The 14,930-nt window shown below is 42.4% G+C and overlaps 1 protein-coding gene across 2 annotated transcripts in view; it reads left to right on the top strand.

Moving 5' to 3' along the window:
• The first annotated feature begins 2,551 nt into the window (after positions 1–2,551).
• Positions 2,552–14,930, top strand: part of FOCAD (focadhesin) — a 129,680-nt gene continuing 117,301 nt past the window's right edge. For both annotated transcript variants that reach the window (XR_774169.1, XM_010564448.1), the window contains exons 1-6: positions 2,552–2,629; positions 3,173–3,264; positions 8,667–8,770; positions 9,214–9,302; positions 11,076–11,150; positions 12,651–12,805. Coding sequence is in view for 1 of the 2 variants with exons in the window: in XM_010564448.1 (XP_010562750.1) it covers positions 9,246–9,302; positions 11,076–11,150; positions 12,651–12,805 (287 nt within the window). In the remaining variant the exon portion in view is untranslated. The remainder of the gene's footprint in view (positions 2,630–3,172; positions 3,265–8,666; positions 8,771–9,213; positions 9,303–11,075; positions 11,151–12,650; positions 12,806–14,930) is intronic.

Genomic DNA, 14,930 nt, shown 5'->3' with positions numbered 1-14,930 from the left:
CGTGCGCGCAGCGGGGCGGGCGGCCCGCCCGCCCCCGGCGAGGCCTGCGGGGGATGTCACCGCGGCACGGTGTCAGGCCAACAGCGAGATAACAACGGCTGCTGCCGTTACTCGGTTGTGGGGTTTTCTGTTTATGTTGTTCTTTAAAACTGGTCATTTTGAGGAGCGGTGGGGTGCTGCACGTGTGAGACACAAGCGGTGGGTGTGTTTGCAGGTACTCTGGCTCTTCTGGTTTGGTAGGAACACCGGTTTGAATCAAGAATCCCTAACGACAAGCAAAAGGCAATAAAAGTAGGAAACGTGATCTCAGTGCTCCTAGCGGTCATTTTCTGATATGTAGCTTAGCTTACCTTATCGTAAGTGCTGGTATGTACCAGATGTGAAAGTGTAATGCCATGACAACCCCTGTCTGGTTCAGCTGCATTTAGCAGTGCTTGTCCTTAGCACTAGGATGCTGTATTGGGCTTGTGTGGCGAGGTTTTGGTAGTGGGGGGGCTGCAGGAGTGACTGCTGTGAGAAGCTGCTAGAAGCTTCCTTCATGTCAGATGGAGCCTTGGTGCCAGCTGGCTCCAAGACAGACCTGCTGCTGGGCAAGGCTGAGCCAGTCAGTGATGGTGGTAGCACCTCTGTCATAATGTATTAAAGAAGAGGGAAAAAAACTGCTGCACAACAGCAGCTGGGAGAGAGGTGTGAGAATGTGAAAGAAACAGCCCTGCAGACACCAAGGTCTGTGAAGAAGGAGGGGGAGGAGGTGCTCCAGGTGCTGGAGCAGAGATTCCCCTGCAGCCCGTGGGGAAGACCATGGGGAGGCAGGCTGTCCCCCTGCAGTCTGTGGAGGTCCACAGTAGAGCACATATCCCCCTGCAGCCTGTGGAGGACCCCATGCTGGAGCAGGTGGATGCCTGAAGGAGGCTGTGCCTCTTGGCAGGACTTGTGACCCCATGGAGAGGAGCCCACGCTGGAGCAGGTTTTCTGGCAGGACTTGTGACCCCGTGGGGAACCCACGCTGGAGCAGTCTGTTCCTGAAGGACTGCGCCCCATGGAAAGGACCCACTCTGGAGCAGTTTTTGAAGAACTGCAGCCCATGGGAAGGACCCACCTTGGAGGAGTTTGTGGAGGACTGTCTCCCATGCGAGGGACACCATGCTGGAGCAGGGGAAGAGTGTGACCACAACCCTTGTTCTCTGTTTGGGGGGAAGAGGTAGAGAAGTTGGGAGTGACTGAAGTTGACCCCAGGAGGAAGGGAGGGGTGGGGGGAAGGTGTCTTTAGACTTGTTTTTATTTCTCATTACCCTAGTCTGATTTGGTTGGTAATAAATTAAAATAATTTCCCTGAGCTGAGTCTGGTTTGCCCATGATGGTAATTGGTAAGTGATCTCTCCCTGTTGTTATCTCAACCTGTGAGCATTTCATTGTATTTTCTCCCCTTGTCCAGTTGAGGAGGGGGAGTGATAGAGCAGCTTGGTGGGCACCTGGCAGCCAGCCAAGCTCAACCTACCACAGATGCTTATCATTCACATTGATTATGTTGGGAAAACAAGCAAGGGTCTGTTTCTTATACTTTGTCTCTTTTTTTTATCTTGGGGGGGGGGGCGGGTTGTTTGGGGTGGATGTTTTTTATCTGTGTGGTTCATGGTGGAGAGTGCCTCTTCAGCAATGAGAATAGGAAAAACTTAGGACAAATGAACAAAAAAAGATGTCATGAGAAGTGAGATGTAATTAGTTACAGCTTAACAAGGTCGGCTGCTAACATACATGGGTAAGTTTGGGGATGTTTAGTAGCCAGTGTATGTCTGCTGAGACAAGCTATTTTGGCAGGGTCCTTTGCAGTATGTTAGGAGAGGACTACTGTAAGAATGTGCAAGGTAATTATTCCCTTTCATAGTATTCCTGTATTATTTTTTTATTTCTGGAAGCAGGGAAATGAGAATGAACTGCTCACCTGGATCTTGTTTTGGATGTGGATGGATGTGTTTCAGGGTGATGCTGCTTCCTTTACAAGGGTTCTGTTTTGCTTGATGCTAAATTGTCAGCTGTAACATGGAAATAAATTACACAACGCTCTGAGTTGTTAATGTTAAAGAAGATTCTGCTAAGTGGTTTTTTGAGACAGAATGCTGTCCCAAATGTTGTAAGCTGGGCTAAAGCTTACTACTGTCAGTATTCAAGACTGCTGTCGATAGGCTGTAGAGACCCTTACCAGCTCTCATGGGCCTGGCCCTCCTTGTTTCTGTGGTAAAAGACAGTGAAAAATAGGAAACACTATTCTGCTGTTGCTTTTCCAGTACTTGGGATTATTGTGTGGAAATTGTGCCATTCCTGGCAATGAAAGAAAGGGGCTGCAAGAAATACTGATGCTTATACCTATTTATAGAAGGGGCTTGGCATACTGACAAGAGTAGGTGGTAACCACGGGTCCTAAAGGCAACAAAGCAGTTGTGCAAAATTTTTTTTTTTAAATTAATAGAAAGTGGTTTCCAAATTAAAGTAGCTACCTAAACTGAAGAAAGGAAAAACCCCTCACCTTATTGTTTTATTTCTTTCTTTTCACAGTGTCTTAAGTCTTGACCTAATCTTTACAGCTTTCATGCCTTCAGTGCCAAAAAGCAAGACGCTAGGGTAAGAAAAGGTTGGTTTGTTTGTTTGTTTTTTTTCTTAACTCCAGATTTAGGTAGTGCTGAGATTTTGCTTTATAAATCATACTTGGAATTTTCTACAATGATTTTGATTATCTTTTGGCTCTGCAGTTACTAACAGCAACAGCTGTGCTTCTCCTAAACATGTTCTTCTTACTGTCTTTGTGTCATTATATCATTGCTCTCAGAGTGCACAAATGATTGTATGATGTTTCTGTGGAGGTTATTTGCTATTGGGAAGACTGGAAATGGTGCTTTGAGAAGTGGGGTGTAAATGAATAAATAGCATCATGGGGAGGTGTGCCCAGCTCAAGAATGCATTTAGCAATTCCTAACCATTTTCTGATTGAAGTCTTGAACTGCTGAGTTTGGTTGACCTCCAAACGCCAACATGAATGTTACGTGAAAGCTTATCTCTTCAAAGCCTTCAAAGAACAGTACCCGCTACCCTTTGACTGGGTACTACTGCCTTAAGGTTTTCCTTTTGGTGATTTTTAAATTTGCTAAATGTCTGTGAACTTCTTACCTCTTCTCAGGTGGATGAAATGTTGATGGTACTCTGACAACAGTGCTGGTAATCATCTTCTGTGATCTGTTTCTTTGGGAGTGCAAAGTCAGCAGAGAGAAAGTAAGTGTTCCAAATAATGTATAGTGAGAAGAAAGACTTATTTTTGAACAGATGAATCACTATGAAATTATATGCATAGATTAGGAGAACTATAAAATAGCATTTAACTTTATGTTCTGCTAATGTGAAATAATAGCATTCAACAGCCTAATTATGAAGACATATTCTACTAAGTATGTATTTAAGATAAAAAACATTCTTCTTTTTGTACCTGTGCAAAGTCCATGTAGGAAATAGATAATAAAACAGTGTAGTAAAAGTAAGCTTTATTCTCTTTTCTCTCTTTACAATACTTGACCCTTAAATGTTTTAGCCTGCCTATATTTTATATCTTCTAATTCTTTTATGTAATTTCTAAAGAAAGAGAACACTTCTTGCTTAGTATTAAGCAAATAGGCAAATCCCTGCCCACTCAGCAGACTCCTTTAGTATGGACAGAAGTGCTTTGTTGAACAATGATGTCATTGTGATGCTTGAACTTCTTCTTGTAGTTAAGGGTGATGAGATTGGATTTCTAGCTTGTCAGGTTTCCAATACTATGTGTTTTTAATGTACTCTTCAAAAAAATGCCATTAGACTGGGATGCAGTGGATTCCTGTGTTTTTCGCAATGCCATTGTCATGGTTTAACCCCAGCCAGCAACTAAGCACCACACAGCCACTCACCCGCTTCCCCCCTACCCAGTGGGATGGGGGAGAAAATCGGGAAAAGAAGTAAAACTCATGGGTTGAGGCCAGAATGGTTTAATAGAACAGAAAAGAAGAAATTAATAATGATAACACTAATAAAATGACAGCATTAATAATAAAAGAATTGGAATATACAAATGATGCACAGTGCAATTGCTCACCACCTGCCGATTGATGTCCAGTTAGTCCCTGAGTGGCAATCCCCCCGCCCCCACTCGCCCCAGTTCCTATACTAGATGTGACATCCCATGGTATGGAATACCCAGTTGGCCAGTTTGGGTCAGGTGCCCTGGCTGTGTCCTGTGCCAACTTGTGTCCCTCCAGCTTTCTCGCTGGCTGGGCTTGAGAAGCTGAAAAATCCTTGACTTTAGACTAAACACTACTGAGCAACAACTGAAAACATCAGTGTTACCAACATTCTTCACATACTGAACTCAAAACATAGCACTGTACCAGCTACTAGGAAGACAATTAACTCTATCCCAGCTGAAACTAGGACAGTCATGCAATTGCATTGCCATCTAAGCTTTGCAGCAGTGTGCAAGGTGGCATCTTTATTTTTCATTAATCTGGTTCCCAGTTCTAAAGTTAGATCAGAAACTATGCAGGTATTTGTTCAACTGAGGGTGCAGCTTTCTTCCTTCTTTCTACAGTGAGATTTTATTTCCTTGTGGTACCTTTGGTTGTAAATGGCTAGAGCTCAAAGAGTGGGATGAGAAAGGCCAGCAGCAGAGTACAGATCCTGAAGTTCAGGAAAGCACATTTAGACTTCTTTGGGGGATGCTTTGATAGGACCCTGTGAGGGGGAAGGAGATCAGGAAAGCTGGCAGAGCTACAAGCACAGCATGAGGTGCAAGAAAAGACCATCACAATACTCAGGAAACCAACTAGTTGTACTGGGAGAATAAACAGTGTGCTCCAGTGCAAAATTGGCAGCATACAGGAGGCAGAAGCAGGAGCAGTCTACAGAGCTGCAGTTTAGAAACACTGCTTGGGGATACAGAGTTGGCATTACAAAAGCCAAAGCTCGGTGCGAATTGAAACTTGCAAGGATGTCAAGGGCAACAAGAGGAGCTTTTACTGATGTATTAATAGTAAAATGTTGAACATAGAAAAGTAGGACATTTTCATGGTGCTAAGAGAGCTGGCCTATGCCCTTGTGAGGTTGCTCTCTGTTAATATTCAAAAGGTCGTGGAGATCTGCAATGACTGCAGAAAGGCAAACGTTGACCTATTTTCGAAAAAGGCAAAAAGGTCAGCGTGGAGTACAAGCAGCATGTCAACCTCACTTCGGTCTATGGGAAGATCATTGGAGTGTGTCCTATTGGAGCACACTTGTGGGCATGAGAAGGAGGAGGAGAATCCAGTCAACTACAAGCCAGTCAATATCACTTCAGTCCCTGGGAAGGTTGGGCAACCTGTCCTTGTAGAAGCCATTTTTAAATGCAAGAACATGGTGTGGCTAGGAGCAGTTGGCATGGATTTACCAAGGGCAAATCATGCCTGCCTGACCAACCTCGTTGCTTTCTATAATGAGGTTACTTGTGCTGTGAACAAGAGGAGGGCAGTGGATATTGTATACTTTACCAAGATCTTTGATAGTCTTCCATTGCATCCCTGTCACCAAATTGGTGAAATATGGCCTGGATAAGTGGACAGTATAGTCAGTGAAAAACTGTCTGGGTGGTTGTACTGAAAGGGTGGTGATCAGTGGTGGAAAGTCTGGTCAGACTGGCAAGGAATGGTGTCCCACAGGCATCAGTAGTGGGTGCAACGCTGTATAGTGCCTTCATTAATGACTTGGATGATGAGTGCACTCAACAAATTTGTGGCCGACACCAAATTGCAGAGAGTGTTCAAAGCACTGGTAAGTAGGGTGCTCTTCAGGTGGACCTGGACAGTCTGGAGAAGTGGACTGACAGGAACCTCTTACAATTCAACATGGAGCAATGCAAGGTCTTGCATCTAGAATGAAAGAATCCCATGGACCAATACAGGCAGGGGCTGACTAGGAAGCAGGTTTACAAAAAAGGTTTATCAGGAGGTCCTAGTAGATACCAGGATGAATGTGAGTCAGGGGGTCTGGCTGTATTAGTAAGAATGTGACATCTGTGACCATGATTATTCCCCTCTATGTGGCACTTGTGAGATAGCGTCTGGAGTGCTACAGCCAGAATTTGGGCTCCCCAGTACAAGAAGGATGCTGGAGCAAGTCCAGTAGGGGTCATCAGGATGATCGGGGTCGGTAGCACAAAATGGACAGGGGAGGCTAAGAAAGCTGTGCCTGTTCAGCTTGGAGAGGGGAAGGCAAAGGAGAGATTTTACTGCCGTTTGCAACTATCTGGTAGGAGGATGCAGAAAAGATGGAACCAGGCTATTCTCAGAGCTGCACAGTAATACGACGAGAGGCAACAGGCACAAGCTGGCTATATACGGATAAAAACTGTATTATATACAAATTAAAACTCCTATTAGGTATTAGGAAATATTTCTTTTTTTACCATGAGGGTTGTTGAATATTGGAACAACTTGCTGAGGGACACTCTATTCTTGGAGGTTTTCAGGGCTTGACTGGACCTGGCATAGAGCAAGCTGATATAATCAGACCAGTTTTGATGAGCGGATTGGACTAGATGAGCTCTGGAGATCTTTGTTCCAACCTAAGCTCTGATTCAGTGATTCTTATTGGGAAGAGTAAACGTGGGTATGGATTTACCAAGGGAAAATTATGCCTGACCCACCTGATTGCCTTTACTAAAGGATAAAATAACTGGATTTGTAGACAAGAGGAGAGCAGTAGATATCATTTACCTCACCTTGAGCAAGGCTTTCAACACTGTCTCCTGCATTGATCTTGTGTCAAAGGTAGGATGTTGGCCTGCTGGCAGGGCTTCCCTCTGGACAGGCTAGAGAAACAGGTTGGTGGGAGCCTTAGGAATTTCAATAATAACAAATGCTCTGTCTTGCACCAGCCCTTACAGCGCAGGCTGGGAATGGGCTGGCTGGGAGCAGTTCTGCAGAGATGGCCATGGGCCCTGGCAGGCAGTGTCCCAGGCAGTGTGAACAGTGCACAGCCTGAGGAACCAGGTTAGGGTGGGATTTACCCCCCTCTGCTCAGCACTCGTTAGACCTTCTACTGACACGTCCAATTTTGGATCCCCCAGTACAGGAGGGACACTGACCAGCAGGAATGAATTCAGGAGAGACCGTGGAAACAGCAGGGCTGGAGCCCATGCCTTGTGAGGAGAGGCTGTGGGACTGGGGTGGTTCAGCTAGGAGGAGGGACAGCTTCTGGGGTACCCAACAGAAGCCCTGGCACTGAAGGGAGGGGGATGAGGAAGACACAGCCAGGTTCTTCACAGCAGTCTGTGGCAAAAAAGCTCAGGCTAGTCATGAAGAGGAAGGTTTTATCAACCAGAACAGCTCACTAAGGTGCTGCCTTCTCTGTTCTTGGAGGTTTTCAAGCCCTGATGAGACAAAGACCTGAGCGACCTGGTCTGACCCCATGGCTGAATGTCCTTGGAACTGGAAGTTGAGCTAGATGCATCCTTAGGTCTCTGCCAGCCTTAGTTATCCATTGATCCTTCAAAATTTCCAGGCATTCCATATGCACATGCACGTGCCTTTGCTGAGGGTGAATGCCAAGGACCGAAGAACTGTTTAGATGGTATTTTAAATTCATTAAATTGCATTGATACTGGTGTTGCCTTGTAAATATCTTGTTGATGTTTAGTGTAGATTGATTTAAATTGAGGAATTGTTTCTGATGGAGGGGCAGTAGACTTCTAGTCTACATGCAATAACCGGTTTGTGCTTCCTTTGAAAGTATCTACTGTGCTTCTAATGATCCTCTACTGTAGTTTCTCCTCTTAATATGAATGATAAAAATTACCTGGTGACAGATAGCATAAAATTCTGGTGTGTTTGTGTCAAAACTACCCGGGAAGGAGCCTTCCATCATTTTGCTGCTTGTTAGGTAGAACTGGAGGGGGTTGGTTTTGTGACTTGGTATATAGAAGGAGGCTGAATGCATCTAGATCCACTGGAGTTTAGAGATGCTCAACAGATCTAGGTATGTCTGGAATTGTTTGCTGTAGTGATTATATTTATTTAAAAAAAAAAAGGCAAGATGTCAACTCTAGTTTAATATGTAGTCATTTATTATATGGACACCTATTGTCTGAAAATGCAATTAAGTGTATTCTAAAACAATACAAACCCATACTGGCGTAATTCTGAATGCAGTCAACAGGGTTTTTTTTAATCCTAGACTCTCAGAAATGTAATTCACAAGTATGTGGGAATATTTTGCTGTTTAACTGCCAGGGTTTTATATTCATTGAGGTGGTAACTACTAATGTTGAGTTTTCCTGCTATGAAGAGTATTTGTTGTAGTACATGCTGCATTTGCATGTTTCCAGGGTTTAATTCTGTCTTTGTAAAAATAAGTGGCAAGATTCTGAACGCATCACACCGATAGCATGTCTTGAAATTGGAGTATTGCACATGTATATGTTTTCTCAGTGCTTATTGCAATGGATTACACTTAGGTTTTCAGCAAGTGCTAGGTTTTTTATTTTTTTTTAAGGAAGCCGTCCCAAATGACTGGAGGTGTGTTTACAGTAAACTGAAATGTTTGAATATTTGCTGTTGGCCATTAGTTTCACTGGTGTGCAACAAGGTAACCTGAGTTCTGATTTCTCTCCGATTTAGGTTCCTGTGTGCTTGTGGGTGCCTGCATATTTCAACTTACAGAGAAGAGGTTTTTTGTCAAGTGTTCCAGCCCCTAACTATAGTTACCATTTACAGTCTCACAGGTGGGTCTTTTATTTGTTTTACTTCTGGTTTTGCATGAAATAATTGAAAAATTTATGGAGAATTTTGCGTTTTAAATCATGTTTTAGAAACTGTGAACACTCTCTTGAGCTGTCCCATTTTCAAGTAAATGAGATATACTTAAAATGCTCTCAAGGGTAAATGCTCACAGACTACACATATGCTGTGCCATATGGAACTGTATATTTGCTCCAGCTTTAAGAAATGTTGATCACCCATTCTTTGTGCAAGACCAATGAGTATTCAGCATTTCTTGGATTTAAGCCCATAAAGCAAGGTGATATGGTAGACTCAGCAGGGGGAAGAAAATGCTTTAATGCTTACATCTGCTGTTAAGTACAACATAAATCTTGTGTGGTTTTGTCTGGCTAATAGCATGCTTTCTTTCCTAGTCCGAAGTTTATTTTTTTCATCTCTGTTGCAGAGTGAGAGTTAGTGTCATAGGACAGAGCCAAAATGTTGGATGACATCAAGAAGCGTTTTGAATTTCCTAATGCATTTATTCAGTCACAGGTAATTTTTTTAAAAGCATTAAACAAATTTCATTGTCTGTGGAAACCTTTGTTCCAAGGCCTGCTGCCTGACTGTAGAAAGGTGATAAGGAAGACTTTTGGGGGGTGTTTTCTTTACTCCAAAGGCAGAAAAACATAGAAGAAGGGAAGTTGCAAACAAATGCTAATTGCCCTCTCTATGTAATCCAAACATTGGACATAATTGCTCATCACTGTAAAGTCTCTGCAGGAAAATCAGAAACTTTCCAGGACTGAAAGGTTTAAGTGGGACCAAATGGTTTTTAGTGACCCTGTGATCTCAAGAGAAGGCAGGAGTTACCAGAGGTCATGTGTGGGGTCGAAGTACCTGACAGTACTTTATAGAACTGTCTTTAGGACTGGTCTGTTTTCTTTCTGTGTGATGAGAGCTGATGAACTACTGCAGTCTTGTTTGTGATCAAAGAATAACTGCATACAGCTCCACTGTGATCAGCAGACCAAACCCCTTTATTTTCAGAGCCATGCATTGGCTCCTGATCATGTTCACCTGAAACTTTCTCATATGCATAAAGCGCTTATAGTGTTTTTAATGGACAGGAAGGAAGAAAGTAATAGGTTCTATTGAAAAAATACACCTTCCTTGCTTTGGCCATCTCTCATTTCAGTATTAAAACTGTATCTCTTCGGCTGTAAGACCATTGCTAACTTCTGTGTTTTCTTCCTGTTCCTGTTTTCAATTCAGGATTAAACGTGTAGCCATTTGTTTGATGGAATAAGTTGATGTGAATGCAGTCTGTGCAACCTGGTGTCTGTTGCCTTTTCAGTTCAGCTCAATCTACCTTGGTTTATGATAATTAAGTTTGAAAGAGAGATGCAGAAGTCCACTTGTGTTCAACTTGGCATTTAGGAGAGGAAGTCATGTCCCTGAAAGCTAGAGTTCATCTGAGGTCTAGCGAAGTGTCTTGTACTGCAGATGAGTTCACATCATTACTAGCCTTGATGAGTAGGACTCGGCATCTTTGAACCAGTTCATTTTTCTTCAGTACAGAAGAATGTCCCCATGGTACAAGTATTGCTGAAATGTCTTGGCTCATCACTACAGCTACACATCATTAAGGACTGCTGGTGTGCTTTGGCTGATTTTGTGCTGTGCTTTGGTTATTTTGCTAGTTTCCACTTATATTCTGTGACCCCTGAAAAGCATGCTGTAATCTTCAAACTGTCATCAGGCCAGGATTCAAATTCATGAGACATGTCTTCTCTTTCTGGGACCAACCAAGACATCTGCTCTGCAGAGCGTGTAATCTACACAGACAAGGATCAGCAAAGTGAGGAACTTGAGCATAGTTTTGTAGGTCAAAAGGTTTTACTGGTGAATCAAGTTCTTGGAATGCACATTTGGAATGCACGTTTTTACTTTCCTGTATACCTTACTGCAAAAAACACTTTCTATTCATATGCCCCTTTTCCAGTGTAATGAAAGTGTTTTAAGGATGTGGGTATGAATTAATTTCTGAAGTCCCTTATAAGTGGGGAAAAAGAAAAAATAATAGAATTCATTTGGTAAGTGCACTAAAAAAGATCTCTTCTGCCTCAGGATAACAGTAAAAAGTAGTATGCCACCATTATGGAAATTTTTGGCCGTAAAACATATTTCAGCTTCCATACCAGTAAGTTTGGTATTTCGAATAGTGATAAAATGATCGTATGCAACAGCAGTGTAAATACTTCCTAATGGAGAATTGAAAAATAATGCTTGATCCATATGTGGTTTTTATTTCTTTTTCTCTTTTAGGCAGTGGGTCATCTGATTGCTGTAATATTGCAAGAAAATGTTTCTTCGGAGAAGATCAGACAGGCGTCTGACCAGGTCTGTGACATTCTTTCACTTCTGTCTCCTCTCTCATCCATATGTGTTTACATTTTTCTATGGTTTCCCATTCCCCATTGTGTAATTTTAATAAATCCTAGAAGTTAATTAAGGTAGGTAGCAATATGTGTCTGGACGTACGGGTAGAAACAGTAGATCTCTGGGATCGGAAAAGCAGTTTTACTTCCATCAGAAGTCTTAATGGCAGAAGTCTTAATGCTGCAGAATACCAACATCTAGCTACGCTCAGTTTGAGAGTTTTATTTGAGTTTGTTTACATTACTGCAAGTGAAGTGCCATATGGTGAGACATTGTCACTTGAGTAGGAAAGACTTTTACATCACTATAAAAATTTCAAAAAGTATGGCATTTCTCACACCTGTATTGGTGTTATATCTCATATTAGTTAAGTAGAGCTTATATAATTTGCCTTTTAGTTGAGTTAAGCTTGCTTAAGTGCAGATCTGTCTTGTTAACTGAGAGGCATATGAAGTGCTAGCATTTGCAAGTGTCACAGCAGTGTAGGAGGGGTGTTAGGATTTTCTCCTCTGTTTTACTTCCCCAAAAGGTGCACAGAAATGAGCAGAAAATGATTGTTGGTTTTTCTTCCCAGTCTGAAGTCTTAAAACCATCCCCCAAACTAGCAAACCCAAACCTGAAAAATGCTGAGTTTTGATGTGAAGGAATGTTGGAGGTGTGTAGTTTCTCTAACAGAAGCTCCTCCAACAGTCCTAATCATAATGATGTTCCTCAGTGACATTCTGTTTTGAGCTACAAGCTGTCTCTTCCTATTTGCTGTCCCATGAAATACAGCAACACCTTCTAACATGCTAAGAAGCACAAGATTATGCCGCTTAGATGTTACAGGCTCCCTTTTTATTCAGGAGCGTTTTGCAGTGTTCAGTTGTTTAAAAATATTCCTTGTTTCTCCATTTGGAAGCTACAAAGTCAGCAAACTAACCTGTGAATGTAAATTTAGCATGAAAACAAGCAGCAGTTTTGATAGATACTGCCAAATCTCTGTGCTTACTAGCAAATGGAGAGAACTGAGGACTACATAGAGTGAGTAAAGATGACTTCTCTCTGGATAGCCCTTTGTATGCCTGCCTCTAAGCTGTCTGCACTACACCTTGCTGTAGACATAGCTTGACATAGGAGTTCCTGAGTTGTCTCCAATTACATCTTGATCTTTTTAAGGAAAGTGAAATTCATGATAGCCTACCTGCATAGACACAGCTGAAAAATTCTTCTGTCTTACCCTTTTCTCAGAGACTCCTGTACCTACTGAAGGCATAGGCAGTAGGGGGCAGGAAAGCAGGAGCTGTCCTGGGAAAGGCCTTCCGTGGATGTAGAATCTGTACATCAGCTTCCTCTCCTGTGCTCTCTGAGACTTCAGGAGAAGCTGTGGAGCAGGTTTCTACTTAAAAATGCGTTTGAGATGAATGAAGAGAAATTGGTGTCAGCCTTCTCATTGTTTGTGTCTCATGCTTTTGACTTCAGACTCCTGCTCTGAACTTGCTTTGGGAGAAGTGCTGCAGTGAGAATGCTGCCTTGCGAACAGCCTGCTCTGAGGGGTTGGTGGCACTTGTTGAAGAGAAACATGCTGAGCTCAACTATGTTCTTCATGGAGCTCTCAACCTAATTCCCTCAGCAAGGTAGTGTTTGGTTGTCTAATCTTGTGTCCTTTGTCAGCTGGTTCTCAGTCATTGTTTTTCCCTTGTAAATACAGGGGAAGAGGAGAGGTTCTGTAGATGACAGTGTCTTCAAATAAGTTGTGGCATTAAGGACTGGCATTGCCCTGCTACTTTGCTGAAGGCTGTTGCTTTCATCTTGGCAGTGTGACAGCATGGGTCTGACTTAAGAAGTCATAGAGTATCCTATGCATGTAAGCTGAAATTGTTAGCAGTTCATACTAATGTTCTGAACTTTGAACTGTGGAACCTCAGAAATCAATGCACTGCCTAGTTTTGTTGCCTTTATCATGGGGAAGGGGGAAGAAAATGGCAGCAACTTCCGTTATGGGGGAGGGAAATAACTTTCTCATCGGTCTGTCCAAATAACTCGTTGCTCAGATAGAGTCACCATAAGACTGTGTGTGTGGATTAGGAATGCTGGGTTTTGTTTCCTTGTCTACTGAGGAAGAAATCACGTTACCTACCTCTGCAGCTACGTCCTCTTATCTGCAGATATAACGCCTACATCTCACAAAGGTGTTTTGAGCTAGACTGCCTGTGCAACATACTGAGAGAATGCAGTTGTGGGGGAAAACGACATAGTGCGCAAAATTTATAAATGGGAAGTCAAATGATTGGGAGGATGTTTCCATTCAAATGTACCAACCTTATAAAGTTCCTTGGGTTATCTTTTTCTCTCTTCGGATTTTGGCAGCTAACTGGATTTCTGCACTAAGCCTTCTTATTCTCTTGCTAGAGAATGCTAGAATTGTTTTTAGCCAAGCCAGCTAATTGGTGCTACACCTGTGATGTATTGTGCTGGTAGGCTTAACATAGAGGTTGCAAGAACCATGCTATTCAATACATGTTTTTCAACCCTTCTTCACATAATCAGTTTAAGGCTGAGGTTTCTCATGATCAGTCTGAGCCAAAGGTGAGTTTAGGTTTGAGTAAACTAGTGAAATGCTTAAGAAATCAGGTATTTTAAGGTTTCTGTCCTTGTGACTTGCTTGTTTACAGCTAGGATCTTGCTGTGATGATGCTGATTCTATGCTGAGTTTACAATAGGTGGTTATGGATCCCTAGGGTTTTGTAAATATATTTTTATAATGTGAATAATTTCTGCAAACTACTGTCCTCCAAATTAGAAAATTTTACTAGTTCAGTTTGGGGTTACCTGAAGAATCTGCATTGTTAACAATGAAGCAGAAGCACCTGTGCTTAGACTATGAGAACCTGAGTCCTGTGGAATAAGGTGGAGGGAAAGTTTCATTAGCTGTGGCTTGCACTCTAAGGAATGTGAAATTCCTGTTCAACTAAGGTTTGTTACTGTATCAGCAGTTTATAAGAAAATGAAATGTTAATACAATTTTGTACTTCAGAAAATAAAAAGTGTAAAATGGGATATTTAGGATTGAGTTAACCTCAAAACCAAAACCCAAGTTATGTATTGAAAGGGCTTGGATCTGCCCCCTTTCTGCAACATTCTTAGATTTTTTCCATGTGTGAAACCAATACACGTGACTGATTGCTATAGTAAGTGCCGGCAAATTACCCGGGAACCTTTTACGTATTTTTGGCTTCTTTCCCCCCACACCCCAAGCTGCCATGATTCAAACCACATCAACTGTGGATTGCAAAGCAGGGTTTATGTAGCCTAACCACAGAAGTCCATGGGTTTAAAATGTCTGTAGTGTCAGGAGCTGATGAAACTGACAATTTCAGATGGGTTCACTTCGGTGCTGATGCTTTTTTTTTTTTCTTTCCTTGACTTTTAGAATTGTAGCCTGCTGTTCTTCATCCTGTTCCCTGCCAAATTTTAATTCAGGTTTGCTCTGTGGCTTTGCACTGCTGTGTGCATAGTGTCTCTAAAATAAAGTACATATGAAATTAGCAGCCAGTGCCACCCACCAGAAAGGCACTTGTAAGTGCTGAGCACCTTTCAGTGCTGAATGGAGTTAGGCGAATGTTTATTGGCAAAGACTGCTCATGTTGTGTTCTAGCTTCTCTTCCTTCTGTTACAATGAATTTAGCAGGGGCTTAGTGCACCTGGTGGGTTTTATTTTGTCAGGTGTGTCAAATTCTGCATGCTAAGAAAGACATCTTG

Source organism: Haliaeetus leucocephalus, unplaced genomic scaffold (genome assembly GCF_000737465.1).
Source record: "Haliaeetus leucocephalus isolate CR32 unplaced genomic scaffold, Haliaeetus_leucocephalus-4.0 Scaffold180, whole genome shotgun sequence".
Classification (NCBI taxonomy): domain Eukaryota; kingdom Metazoa; phylum Chordata; class Aves; order Accipitriformes; family Accipitridae; genus Haliaeetus; species Haliaeetus leucocephalus.
Note: the sequence above shows the minus strand (reverse complement) of the source record. Positions and strands in the feature narration are given on the sequence as shown.